Raw genomic sequence first — 14,865 nt, forward strand, 5'->3', positions numbered from 1 at the left:
CAGTATACCTCTATTCGTTCGACATATGTAGTCCAATCTTCAACTTCATTGTCAAATGCGGTGATGCTGCCACTCTTCGGCATTTTAGGTGTGGTTTAAAATGGAGTCTTCCAATGGCTTAAAATGGCGTCTCCCGCGCTTTCCTTCCTCCCCCGCTGCTGCCAACACCGCTCCCGGTGGTTCTCGTGGCAATGGCGGCGCCCTGTAGGTTTCGCGCGCTTCTCCTGCTTTTATTGTCATTGTTAATGCACAAGTGCAGTACAACGAAATGTAGGCTTGCGGCTCCCGAGAGTGTACATTTGGATTAAGACATTTAAACATTCAACAAACATTTGGCTTGTAGTATATTAACATAAATATAACCATAATAAAGTGCATTGGCAGATGTGCAGGCTTTAGAGTTTATTTGTGGAGTTCAGTAGGATGACAGCCCTGGGAAAGAAGCTGTTCCTAAATCTGGTCGTACGGGTGCGAATGCATCTGTAGTGTCTCCCATCGCAGGAGGGCGAACAGACTGTGGCTGGGGTGGGTAGGGTCTTTGATGATGGACTGTGACCTCCGTAGACAGCGTTTATGGTATATGTGCTCCAATCCACTGATCTCCAGGAACGAATCCCCGGGAGGTGATGCAGAGTTGCAGGTAGGTTCGAACTTGCCTCGTCGTCAATGTTGCGTCTGTGTATAATAAGACACAGACTGCGGAGAACGGTACAACAGGTGTTTACTCAACGTGGCTCACAGTGGAACTGATCTGTACAGATTACTACTCAGGGCTATATACAGGTGTGGTCAATGCCGGTACTGCAGTATTTATGAGCTGTAAAAGATAGTTCCCCACTTAAAGGTATATACATTCCACCTACCATGGTACATTTTCATTAATTCTTGTTGTATACAGCCTGGTGCACATATCTGCTGCTCTTTCCTCCATATTCCCCCCACTCTTTCTCCTGCTCCCCCTCGTTCCCATAGCTGTTACTCCTCCTGGGATACTGCCTTATGTAATTTGGATATATCTATATCTTCTGGCAATGCAGCTATAGCAGCTATGTCTCTCTGTATTTCTGGTTCTGTGTTGCTCTTGTTTGCTGCTGCAATCTGTTGTTCTACCACTTTTCTGGCTGCAAGGTCGGCGGCTCTGTTTCCCCTTTCTGTGGGAGAGTTCCCCCTCTGGTGGGCTTTTACGTTCACTACAGCTGTTTCAGTGGGTAACCCTGAGGCAGCGACCAATTCCTTTACTAATTCCTCATGCTGTATGGGTTTGCCACCTGAGGCAATATACCCCCTTCTACTCCAAGCTGTCATATAATCATGTACTCCGACTATCGGTATAGATGTTCACCCGTTTTCCTGCTGCCAATTTTAATGCTTCTGTCAATGCTGTCAGCTCGGCAACCTGTGCTGAACAACCCCCTGGTAATCCTCCTTCCCTCTGGACAGTGCCATCTCCGGTCACCACGGCCCAACCTGTGCTGAACTACCCCCTGGTAATCCTCCTTCCCTCTGGACGGTGCCATCTCCGGTCACCACGGCCCAACCTGTGCTGAACTACCCCCGGGTAATCTTCCTTCCCTCTGGACAGTGCCATCTCCGGTCACCACGGCCCAACCTGTGCTGAACAACCCCCCTGGTAATCTTCCTTCCCTCTGGACAGTGCCATCTCCGGTCACCACGGCCCAACCTGTGCTGAACTACCCCCGGGTAATCTTCCTTCCCTCTGGACAGTGCCATCTCCGGTCACCACGGCCCAACCTGTGCTGAACTACCCCCTGGTAATCTTCCTTCCCTCTGGACAGTGCCATCTCCGGTCACCACGGCCCAACCTGTGCTGAACTACCCCCCTGGTAATCTTCCTTCCCTCTGGACGGTGCCATCTCCGGTCACCACGGCCCAACCTGTGCTGAACTACCCCCTGGTAATCTTCCTTCCCTCTGGACAGTGCCATCTCCGGTCACCACGGCCCAACCTGTGCTGAACAACCCCCCTGGTAATCCTTCTTCCCTCTGGACAGTGCCATCTCCGGTCACCACGGCCCAACCTGTGCTGAACTACCCCCTGGTAACCTTCCTTCCCTCTGGACAGTGCCATCTCCGGTCACCACGGCCCAACCTGTGCTGAACAACCCCCCTGGTAATCCTTCTTCCCTCTGGACAGTGCCATCTCCGGTCACCACGGCCCAACCTGTGCTGAACAACCCCCTGGTAACCTTCCTTCCCTCTGGACAGTGCCATCTCCGGTCACCACGGCCCAACCTGTGCTGAACTACCCCCCTGGTAATCTTCCTTCCCTCTGGACGGTGCCATCTCCGGTCACCACGGCCCAACCTGTGCTGAACTACCCCCTGGTAATCTTCCTTCCCTCTGGACAGTGCCATCTCCGGTCACCACGGCCCAACCTGTGCTGAACAACCCCCCTGGTAATCCTTCTTCCCTCTGGACAGTGCCATCTCCGGTCACCACGGCCCAACCTGTGCTGAACTACCCCCTGGTAACCTTCCTTCCCTCTGGACAGTGCCATCTCCGGTCACCACGGCCCAACCTGTGCTGAACAACCCCCCTGGTAATCCTTCTTCCCTCTGGACAGTGCCATCTCCGGTCACCACGGCCCAACCTGTGCTGAACAACCCCCTGGTAACCTTCCTTCCCTCTGGACAGTGCCATCTCCGGTCACCACGGCCCAACCTGTGCTGAACTACCCCCCTGGTAACCTTCCTTCCCTCTGGACGGTGCCATCTCCGGTCACCACGGCCCAACCTGTGCTGAACAACCCCCTGGTAATCCTCCTTCCCTCTGGACAGTGCCATCTCCGGTCACCACGGCCCAACCTGTTCGTGGTGTTCCGTTAACATATTTACGGGACCCGTCCACATATAGCTCTAGGTCTGCCTGTGTCAAAGGCAATTCCCTGATTCTGTCTACATATTCTGATTCTTCCTCACTGGTGCAACAGTGTTCCTCTCCCTCCATTCCCATCAGAGCTGCGGGGTTCTGGCTCATATCTCTAACTATCTGTACGGATTTGTCTTTAGGTAACAGGACAGCCTCCCAAGCAGCCTTCCGGCCGTTTGAGACGGTTTTTAATCGACCGGTGTTTAACAATTCCACTAGGGTGTGTTGTGTATGTAACACAATATCCCCTGTCATTACTACAGGTTCACTCACTTTGACTGCCCACCGTGCACAATCAATCGCGGCAACGCATCTTGGCATACCGGCTACTATCGGGGATCTTCGTGTCGAATAGTAGGCTACAGGTTTCATGTAATCCCCATGCTTTTGTGCTACCACTGCACTGTAATGTCCCCCGTGATTGTGGCAGAAGATATGATATGGCCTCCCCATATCGGGTAATCCGAAGGCTGGTGCAGCAGTCAGTGCCTGTTTTAATTTAGTGAAGGCTTCTACCTGTAACTCTGTCCATTCAATGGGTTCGTCTGCAGCTTTTCCCCCTTTGGTCAGTTCATACAGAGGTGCAGCTAGTTGTGAGAATCCTTCAATAAAATTTCTGCTATAATTAAATAGTCCCATTACTTGTCGCACTCCCCTTATATTCACAGATTTGGGCATATCGTTTATAGCCCATTTTCGATCCTCTGGCATGGCTCCCTTGCCCATGCTGGTGTTATATCCCAGATAGGTTACCTCTGATTTCCCTACTTGAGCTTTGGTGGGGTTTACTTTGAAGCCTGCATCCCGAAGAGCTTTCAGAATTTTAGACAAGGCTTTAACATGCCCCTGAGTGCTTGTGGAAGCTATCAGCAAATCGTCGACGTACTGCAACACAGTACTGCCGTCCTCCTCTAATTCTACTTCCTCCAGGGCTTTGGCCACGTGTCGGTGGAATATAGCTGGACTGTTATGGAACCCTTGAGGGACCCTCGTCCAAGTATATTAGAGTCATAGAGTCATAGAGTTATACAGAACGGATAGAGGCCCTTCGGCCCATCGTGTCCGCGCCGGCCATCAAGCCCTGTCTGATCTAATCCCATATTCCAGCATTTGGTCCGTAGCCTTGTATGCTATGGCATTTCAAGTGCTCATCCAAATGCTTCTTAAATGTAGTGAGGGTTCCTGCCTCCACAACCCTTTCAGACAGTGAGTTCCAGACTCCAACCACCCTCTGGGTGAAAAAGTTCTTCCTCAAATCCCCTCTAAACCTCCTGCCCTTTACCTTGAATCTATGCCCCCTAGTTATTGACCCCTCTACTAAGGGAAAAAGCTCCTCAGCATCCATCCTATCTATGCCCCTCATAATTTTGTACACCTCAATCATGTCCCCCCTCAGCCTCCTCTGCTCCAAGGAAAACAAACCCAATCTGCCCAGTCTCTCTTCATAGCTGAAGCGCTCCAGCCCCGGTAACATCCTGGTGAACCTCCTCTGCACCCTCTCTAACGCGATCACATCCTTCCTGTAGTGTGGCGACCAGAACTACACACAGTATTCCAGCTGTGGCCTAACCAGTGTTTTATACAGTTCCATCATAACCTCCTTGCTCTTATATTCAATGCCTCGGCTAATGAAGGCAAGTATCCCATATGCCTTTTTTACCACCTTATCCACCTGTTCCGCCGCCTTCAGGGATCTGTGTACTTGCACACCCAGATCCCTCTGACCCTCCGTCTTGCGTAGGGTCTTACCATTCATTGTGTATTCCCTTGCCTTGTTAGTCCCCCCAAAGTGTATCACCTCGCACTTTTCCGGGTTAAATTCCATTTGCCACTGTTCCGCCCATCTGACCAACCCATCTATATCGTTCTGCAGACTGAGGCTACCCTCCTCGCTATTTACCACCCTACCAATTTTTGTATCATCCGCGAACTTACTGATCATACCTTTTACATTCATATCCAAGTCATTAATGTAGACCACAAACAGCAAGGGACCCAGCACCGATCCCTGTGGTACCCCACTGGCCACAGGCTTCCAGTCACAAAAACAACCTTCGACCATCACCCTCTGCCTTCTGTCACTAAGCCAGTTTTGTATCCAATGTGCCAAGGCACCCTGGATTCCATGGGCTCTTACCTTCTTGACCAGTCTCCTGTGCGGGACTTTATCAAAGGCCTTACTGAAATCCATATATACCACATCCACTGCGTTACCCTCATCCACACACCTAGTCACCCCCTCAAAAAATTCAATCAAATTAGTCAGACATGATCTTCCCTTGACAAAGCCACGTTGACTATCCCTGATTAATCCTTGCCTCTCCAAGTGGAGACAAATTTTGTCCCTCAGAATTTTTTCCAATAATTTTCCTACCACTGATGTTAGGCTCACTGGCCTGTAGTTCCCTGGTTTTTCCCTACTTCCCTTCTTGAATAATGGTACTACATTAGCGGTTCTCCAGTCCTCTGGCACATCCCCTGTGGCCAGAGAGGTCCTGAATATATGTGTTAGAGCCCCCGCAATCTCCTCCTTTGCCTCACACAGCAGCCTGGGATACATTTCATCCGGGCCTGGGGATTTATCCATTTTTAGGCCAGCTAAAACCGCCAATACCTCCTCCCTCTCGATGTTAATATGTTCGAGCATATCACAGTCCCCCCGCCCTATTTCTATGTCTACATCGTCCTTCTCCATAGTGAAAACAGATGCAAAAAATTCATTTAGAACCCCTCCTACATCTTCCGGCTCCACACACAGATTGCCACTTTTGTCCCTAATGGGCCCTATTTTTTCCCTAGTTATCCTCTTACCCTTAATATACTTATAAAACATCTTAGGATTTTCCTTTATTTTGCTCGCCAGTGTTATTTCATGGCCCCTCCTTGATCTCCTAATTTCTTTTTTAAGTATCCCCTGCACTTTTTGTACTCCTCTAGGGCTTCCTCCATCTTTAGCCTTTTGTATCTGCCAAAAGCCCTCCTTTTTTTCCTAACCCATTCTCGTATATCCCCTGACATCCAAGGTTCCCTGTGGTTTTTGGAACCACCCTTGACCTTTACGGGAACATGTTGCCATTGTATGATCCCAATCTCCCTTCTGAAAGCCTCCCATTGCTCTGATGCGGATTTTCCTACAAGTAGCTGATTCCAGTCCATTTTGGCCAGATCCTGCCTTATCCTATTAAAATCGGCCTTCCCCCAATTTAGAACCTTTATTTCCGGCCCATCCCTGTCCTTTTCCATGACCACCTTAAATCTTACCATATTATGGTCACTGTCACCAAAGTGCTCACCTACTAGCACTTTTTCCACTTGGCCGGCCACATTCCCTAGAATTAGGTCCAGTACTGCCCCCTCTCTTGTAGGACTTTCTACATGCTGGCTCAAAAAGCTCTCCTGGATGCACTTTAAGAATTCTACACCCTCTGAGCCTTTCACACTCTGACTATCCCAGTTAATATTGGGGAAGTTGAAATCCCCCATTATTATTACCCTATTATTTGCACATTCCTCTGAGATTTGCCTACATATCTGTTCCTCTATCTCCCCCTGACTGTTTGGAGGCCTATAGTACACTCCCAGCAAAGTGCTTGCCCCCTTTTTGTTTTTAAGCTCCACCCATATGGCCTCATTAGAGGACCCTGCTAATATATCATCCCTCCTTACTGCAGTAATTGACTCCTTAATTAATATTGCGACACCCCCTCCTCTTATACCTCCCCCTCTGTCTCGCCTGAAGATTCTGTACCCCGGAATATTGAGCTGCCAGTCTTGCCCCTCCCTCAACCATGTCTCCGTGATAGCAACAATATCATACTCCCATGTGTTTATCAACACCTTCAGTTCATCCACCTTACTTGCAAGACTCCTTGCATTAAAATAGATGCCATCCAGCCTTGCCCTTATATATTTGCCCTGTCTACCAAGCTGACTTGTTTTTTTCTCTATAATTGGCAGCACATCACCCCCTATTTCAGCTCCCCTCTGTATCCCATCCCCCTGCCAAGTTAGTTTAAACCCCCCCCAACAGTGCTAGCAAACCTCCCAGCAAGGATATTTGTCCCGCTCTGGTTCAGGTGCAACCCGTCCGACTTGTACAAGTCCCACCTTTCCCAGAAGCAGGCCCAGTGATCCAGGAAAGTAAAACCCTCCCCCCTACACCAACTCTTTAGCCACGCATTCATCTGCTCTATCCTCCCATTCCTATACTCACTAGCACGTGGCACTGGGAGTAATCCAGAGATTACAACCTTTGAGGTCCTGCTCTTTAATCTGTTACCTAGCTCCCTAAATTCTTGATGCAGGACCTCATCCCCCTTCCTACCTATGTCGTTGGTCCCAATGTGGACCACGACCTCTGCCTGCTCACCCTCCCCCTTAAGAATGCCCTGTAGCCGCACAGTGACATCCCTGACCCTGGCCCCAGGGAGGCAACAAACCATCCTGGAGTCACGTTTGCGGCCACAGAAACGCCTATCTGTTCCCCTTACGATAGAATCCCCTACCACTATTGCTCTCCCACTCTTTTTCCTCCCTTCCTGAGCAGCAGAAGCGTCCCTGGTGCCAGGAAGCTGGCTGCTGCTGCCTTCCCCTGGTGAGTCATCAACAGTATACAACCACCCATTTGCCCATAGCCAGGTGGTTTTGCTTGTTGAATGTTTTCTTAAGATAGCAGACTTCGTTAAGGGTGCGAGGCCCAGGCATTCGGCCTCGTCTCGAGTTACCTTCTGCAAAGCAAGCACATCCTAATTAGACTTTGAAGAATGGAACCCTGTTGTTGTGATTTACTATCAGCCAATTCTTAGGTGCGTTATCTGCATATGTGCTGCCTCGCCTGGCCAACCAACTCCTCCCTAATCTTCCTTCTGCAGTTTAATCTCTCAGCCTTGAAGTCACTTAATCATGTTTTAAAACTTTAGCTGGGTAAAGGCAATACAGACCTCTATATCGTTTAACTCAGGGTAGGGATTAACCCATTATCTCCACCTTGTACATTGGTGCTGCATTATACATATTCTAACATTAAAACTAAATTATGCATATTCTATCATACAAACTAAGGTATAATAGTAATTTGGCTACTTCAAAACCTCTCCCAAGGCTCCCCTGTGCCCTAGCCCTGAACCCATGTCTTTCTCTAGTTTCTCCCTTACCTCCTGCCTATCTATGTGAATGAGACCCACTTCCTGGCTCGCTTGACCCCATTCCCACTAAACTCTTGGCCATTAATATACTTCTAGCGTTAATTTCAGTATCACTGCACACAAGCTAAAAACAAAGACGAAAGGGCCTAAAAAGTGAATCTGTAAAGATTGATTAGATAAGATAAAGAACTTTGAAACAAAAACAAACAGCTCAATCGGAATCTATGAAAATAACTACACTTTTTGGGACCAGAGTTCTTTAGAATTAGGCATTGAGTAAAATACCTCAATTAGTAAGAATATCCCACTTGGTAGTTTAGTCTTCTGTGTCTCGGGTGAAATATTAAAAATGCAGTGAAATAGGCACCTAGTGGGAATCCCAGGTGGAAATCCAGAGACAATAAATATTGTTCACCAAGGGCATGCTCCCATATTACAAGACCTCGCTTCAGGAAGTGTGATCCTGCCTTTGGAAGCTGGCTTTTGTGTTGGGCTTGAGAAAAAGCATCTGAAGAAGCCCAAGTCATAATAGTCATTAAGCAACTAGTTGTCTCACCCAAGCTTTCACTCTAGCCTGGTGAGGCCGCGCTGTCTTTGCTCCATTCTTAACCCACCCACATGCCCTCCATCTTTCACCGGATAGTCCCGCCGCTGCCCGCACTTTATTCACCTAATTTATTTATGTTTTGTGTGCAGCTCAGTTTCTCCCTGCTTTGATTGGTCAGTTGCGCCATCAATCATCAGTCACCCCGGTTTAACGACATGGTGGGCGGAGCCTCCAGCACGTGACGACCAAGTTTGTTGAAACATCAGCCGCACCTGCGGTAATGGGGACGAGTTTCCAGAAGCGGGGACTCTTCCAGGGACATTGTTTACTCGGGGATTCAGGACCTAATCCAGGGACTGTCCCAACGGGGATGTATGGCCAGCCTACTCTAGCCTGTTCACAGAATCACAGAAACCCCACAGTGCAGATAGAGGCCATTTTGGCCCATCGAGCCTGCACCGACACATATCCCACCCGATCCCCGTAACCCCTACACCAACACATATCCCATCCAATCCCCGTAACCCCACGTATTTAATCCCCCTAACACTAAGGGTCAATTTATCATAGCCAATCAACCTAACCCGCACATCTTTGGACTGTGGGAGGAAACCGGAGCACCCGGAGGAAACCCACGCAAACACGGGGAGAATGTGCAAACTCCACACAGACAGTCACCCGAGGCCGGATTCGAACCCGGGTCCCTGGCGCTGTGAGGCAACAGTGCTAACCACTATGCCACTGTGCTGATCCACCATTCAATTAGATCATAGCTGATCTGTATCTTAACCTCATCTACCCGCCTTTGTTTCGTAACCCTTGCCTAACAAAAATCTTATCAATCTCAGTTTTGGAATTTCCAATTGACCCCACAGACTCAACAGCTTTTTGGGATAGTGAGTTCCAGATTTCCTTTGTGTGAAGAAGTGCTTCCTGACATCACCCTTGAATGGTCGAGCTCTAATTTTAAGATTATGCCCCCTTGTTCTGGACTCCCCCACCAGAGGAATAGTTTCTATTTTTGAGGTCGCGGGTTTGGGAGGTGCCGTTGGTGCTACCTACCCTATCAAATCTTTAATCATCTTCAACACATCCACAAGCCTACATTTCGTTGTACTGCACTTGTGCACTAACAATGACAATAAAGTTGATTATGATTATGATTATGAGATCACCTCTTAATCTCCGAAACTCGAGGGAATACAAGCCTAGTCTTTACAACCTGTCCTCATAATTTAACCTTCAGGTGGGTGTGAAAGATTTCCTGGTATTATTCAAAGAGAGGGGCGTCCTCCTGTTATCCTGGCCAACATCCCTTCCTCAACCAACACCACCATAAAGCAGGTTAACTGGTCATTGGTTTCAATGTTGATTGCAGCCTATTGGTGCTACACTTGCCCCAATAATAAGTCACTTTGAGCAGGGTCGCCAGCCCTCCAGGATTGCCCGGGAGTCTCCAGGAATAAAAGATAAATCTCCTGGGCACTGCTCCGAGCAAAATCCCGGGAAAACAATTGTGTGTGTTTTTTAATTTTCATTGAAGATTTGTTTAAAAAATGCTGAATAAGAGGCTGGATCGCTACTTCTATCGGCTGGGTCAGATTTACGATCCATGGAGCTTTGACTTAAATGTAACTAATGAAAACTCGACCTCAGAAACACTACACCGAATACTTTTTAACCACGGATTTTTAACCTTTAAACTTTTTTTTGAAAACCAGGTCCGGCCAGACTGAGATTCAGAATCAGTTTCACTTTCATTTCCACTAAAATCGGAACCAAGGGTTTTGAAATCACAAGCAGCTGAGGATTCCGGCTCCGAGTCTCTTCACATCCTACACAGTCTGGCGGTTTTGGTTAGTAGTGGAGATTTTTCTGGGGTTGTGGACCTCCGACTGCAGGCTGCTCCTGGGAGACCGCCTCAGATATATTCCTGTTGTTGAGAGCAGTTTGGGCCTCAGTGTCTTTCGTCATTGTAGCAAGTAGCAGAGTGAGTCTTGTAAAGACATCTCGCCAGACAGTTTAAGGGGTGAGTATTCTGAGATCCTTTCTGTGATAAGAGACTGGACAAAGTCAGGTTATGATAGAGTTTTGCTCCGTAAGGCTATCAAGGGGCGTGGAGCAAAGGCAGGTAAACGGAGTTGAGGTACCGATCAGCCTTGATCTAATAGAAGGGTGGAAGAGGCTGGAGGGGTTGAATGGCCGACTCCTGTGGTCCCTGGAGATAAGGAGGTTTCGAGGTGATCTGATTGTGGTGTGTAAAGTACTGAAATGAATTGAAAGGGTAGATATGTAATAAGGTTGATTTTTCTCTCTGTTGCGCCCTACAAATGGGGTGCTAAGGTGTCCAGCGAGGCAGAAACCGGTTTTGCCTGATTTTTGCCCATTGTGTGCCCGCTCCAATTTTGTGCCAGGCATTGGGGAGGCCCCGAAACCTTCCATCTGAAACTTCATGATTATATTAGATTGAAGCTTAAGTTATCGTGACATTGACGTGATTTTGCATAGTTTTCGCCACCGATATACCAGTCGCTGCTGATACCCAAACACCTTAGGGGTTGACCGAGTGGTGGGGGTGATTTAAATTAAATTATGTCTTTGTTCTCGGGATGTGGGTGACGCTGGCAAGGTCGCATTGATTGCCCAACGCTAGTTGCCCTAAGGTTGTGCTGGTGGTGGGCCGTCTTCTTGAACCAGTGCAGTCCTTGTACCGAGCATGGTAGTGAATTCAAGGACGTTGACCCAGGGACGATGAAGGAACCGGGATCTATGTTCAAGTCAGGCTGGTGAGTGCCTGCGGACCAGAGTGCTGGACACCAGCAAGGATGCTCAGACTACAGAAGGATGAGGAAATCAGGATGCAGTGATTATTAAAGCGAGACCGGGAATGTGGCGGGGGAGTTGGGAGGGAGGGGGAGTTGGGGAAGGGGGTGGGGTTGGGAGGGAGGGGGAGTTGGGAGGGAGGGGGAGTTGGGGAAGGGGGTGGGGTTGGGAGGGAGGGGGTGTGGTTTTTAAATAATAAAAAAGGTTCAGCAGTGACTTCAAGACACTGGGAACCTCCATGTGGGACTGAGGATTATCTATGACGGCTGTGGTGGCAGATAGCCAATAATGAACCGACTTCATTTGAAGAATTTTTCTCAAGTGATCTACACTTAAATAGCCTATCATTTGGGAATTTAAAGGTAATTTCAGTATCAGCAGCACTGAGGTACCAAATTAAAGAAAGGACTTCTTGCATTTATCTATCGCCTTTCACGACCTCAGAACAGCCCAAAGCACTTCACAGCCAATGAAGTACCTTTTTTTTGAAGTGTAGTCACTGTTGTAATGTAGGAAACGCAGCAGAAAACTATGCACAGAAGGATCTCATGACCAGGAATGAGAATCTGACTGGATAATCTGTTTACTGATGTTGGCTGAAGGATAAATGTTGGCCAGAACAACAAGGAGAACTCCCCTGCTCTTCTTCAAAATAGTGCCATGGGATCTTTTACATCCACCTGAGAGGGCAGAAGGGGCCTCGGTTTAATGTGTTATCTGAAAAAAGGCACCTCTGACAGTGCAGCACTCCCTCAGTACTGCACTTCAGTGTCAGCTTAGATTATGTGTTCAAGTCTCTGGAGTGGAACTTGAACCCACGAGCTTCTGACCCTGGTGACAGTGCTACCCTGGTAAAACGTGCTTGACTAATCTACTGGAATTTTTTGAGGATGTAACTGGTAGAATAGATAAGGGAAAACCAGTGGATGTGGTGTATCTGGACTTTCAGAAGGCCTTTGATAAGGTCCCGCATAAGAGATAAGCGTGTAAAGTTAAGGCACATGGGATTGGGGGCAAGGTATTGTCTTGGATAGAGAACTGGTTGGCAGACAGAAAGCAAAGAGTTGGAATAAACGGGTCTTTTTCCGAGTGGCAGGCAGTGACTAGTGGGGTACCGCAGGGATCAGTCCTTGGACCCCAGCTATTCACAATATATATTAATGATCTAGACAAGGGAACTAGGTGTAATATCTTCAAATTTGCAGAGGACACAAAGCTGGGTGGGTATGTGTGCTGTGAGGAGGATGTCGAAAAACTCCAGGATGATTTGGACATGTTGGGTGATTGCGCAGAAACATGGCAGATGCAATATAACGAGGCTAAATGTGAGGTTGTCCACTTTGGTGGCAAAAACAGGAAGGCAGATTATTATCTAAATGGCAATAGATTGGGAGAAGGGGAAGTGCAACGAGACCTGGGTGTCCTTGTGCACCAGTCACTGAAGGTAAGCATGCAGGTGCAGCAGGCGGTTAAGAAGGCAAATGGTATTTTGGCCTTCGTAGCGAGAGGGTTTGAGTACAGGAACAAGGATGTCTTGCTGCAGTCGTACAGGGCCTTGGTGAGACCACACCTTGAGTATTGTGTGCAGTTTTGGTCGTCTTATCTGAGGAAGGATGTTCTTGCCATGGAAGGAGTTCAGCGAAGATACACCAGGCTGATACCTGGGATGGCAGGAATGACGTATGAGGAGATATTGGGTCGATTGGGCTTGCACTCGCTGGAGTTTAGAAGAATGAGAGGCGATCTCATTGAAACTTATAAAATTCTGACAGGACTGGACAGACTAGATGCAGGAAGGATGTTCCCGATGGTCGGGGAGTCCAGAACCAGGGGACACAGTCTAAGGATAAAGGATAGGCCATTTAGGACAGAAATGAGGAGGAACTTCTTCACCCAGAGAGTGGTGAACCTGTGGAACTCTCTACCACAGAAGGTGGTGGAGGCCAGTTCATTGAATATATTCAAGAAGGAGTTGGATATATTTCTTAAGGCTAAAGGGATCAAGGGGTATGGGGAGAAAGCAGGGACAGGGTACTGAATTTGGATGATCAGCCATGATCGCATTGAATGGCGGAGCAGGCCTGAGGGGCCGAATGGCCTACTCCTGCTCCTATCTTGTATGTTTTTATGTTTCTATGTTTACTACTGAGTGAAGGTTGACACCATTAAGAGTCACTGGGATAGTTTTTCATCCTACCCGTCTGGACATTAAGGATGGGCTGTGTGGAGGGCAGAAAGGAAGATCTGGCGGGTAGGGTCACACGCCCCTTACAGAACCTACCGGATTTTCCTTTAATTGAGTTTTTTTTTGTGGGCAAACTAAAATCAATCCATAGTATTGATTAAATGTTTTCTAGGTTTCAGCATGTCTGAGGTAACGTCACGGCTCTCAACAGAAGATCAGAAACAACTGTCCCAACTTTTCGGAAAAGTAAACTTACATTTACTTTACAAAGCGAGTGTCCATGGTTTCAATGGCAAGTCTTTCCATGACAAATGTGATCGACAAGGACCAACTTTAACTGTTGGGTACAATGAGTCGTGTTTTATTTTTGGAGGTTACACAAGTAAAGAATTTGAAACTTATGGAAGTAAATCAGATAAAAAGTCTTTTCTCTTTCGACTAACTACCAATGAGGCAAGAGGAATGCCTCTAAAGTTTGCTGTGAACCCAAATGTGGATGTTTCTTGTAGTTCGAGTGACGGACCCAATTTCGGACAGAGTCTTGTGTTTCAGATTAATAACCGAACAATCACAGCTAGGCCAAATCAGTGCTACAGTTTCAATAAATGTGAACTGTTTGGCGGCGATGTAGATCTTGAAGAATGCGAAGTTTACCGTGTGGAAGGTAAGGGCTCTTTCATTTTGCCAGGAATTGCTATGGAATAACTGCAGTTACACAACTAATACTAAATCTGATTTATATTTACACATGTTTTCCAGAGTTAAAAGCTCCCTGGAGAAATCTAACTTGGACGACAACGTAAGCTTTTTAATGGGCATTCCTGCTTAAATAATGTGCGCAAAAGTAAATTTTAAAAAGTGAGATAAAAGAATGAAATCTTTTCAATTTTCTTTCTACAACCTTAACTATTAATTCTTTTGCTTCTGTGGCTGTGCTTGGGCTCAGAACCCATTTCGATGCAGCTGTGATAAATGTGATAGATGTCACTTTCTCCCTTCCTCTCACGAAGGTACAATGCCACGTGTGCCAGCGGTGTTCAGCCACCTCGCCCAAGTGCCCGTCCTTTATCTGCGAGAACAGACAGTAGGCCCAACTTTCCCCAACCCACACCCCCCCCACTGCTCCCCGCCTGACCGCAAGTGATGCGCAGCACACTCGGAGTGCATTCCAACCAGAGGTGCCACCCATATTTTCGGGTTCAAGTAATTTATGTGGCGTGGGTGTGAACTGCACACACACAGTTCCTCTGGGTGAGCATGCGCCCAATCCTGAGAGGC

The 14,865-nt window shown here is 47.8% G+C and overlaps 1 protein-coding gene across 3 annotated transcripts in view; it reads left to right on the forward strand.

Moving 5' to 3' along the window:
• The first annotated feature begins 10,049 nt into the window (after window positions 1-10,049).
• Window positions 10,050-14,865, forward strand: part of LOC147122379 (interferon-induced protein 44-like) — a 51,031-nt gene continuing 46,215 nt past the window's right edge. The window contains exons 1-3 of one of the 3 annotated variants that reach the window (XM_085983497.1): window positions 10,050-10,608; window positions 13,767-14,251; window positions 14,347-14,386. In XM_085983497.1, coding sequence (XP_085839623.1) covers window positions 13,768-14,251; window positions 14,347-14,386 — 524 coding nt within the window. In that variant the 5' untranslated portion in view covers window positions 10,050-10,608; window position 13,767. Of the gene's footprint in view, window positions 10,609-13,759; window positions 14,252-14,346; window positions 14,387-14,865 lie in introns of all 3 variants that reach the window. The other 2 variants (XM_085983496.1, XM_085983495.1) reach the window with 2 other exon arrangements.

This window comes from Somniosus microcephalus, chromosome 3, assembly GCF_052327205.1.
Source record: "Somniosus microcephalus isolate GS21.2 chromosome 3, FLI_Smic_1.0, whole genome shotgun sequence".
NCBI classification, from domain to species: Eukaryota; Metazoa; Chordata; class Chondrichthyes; order Squaliformes; family Somniosidae; genus Somniosus; species Somniosus microcephalus.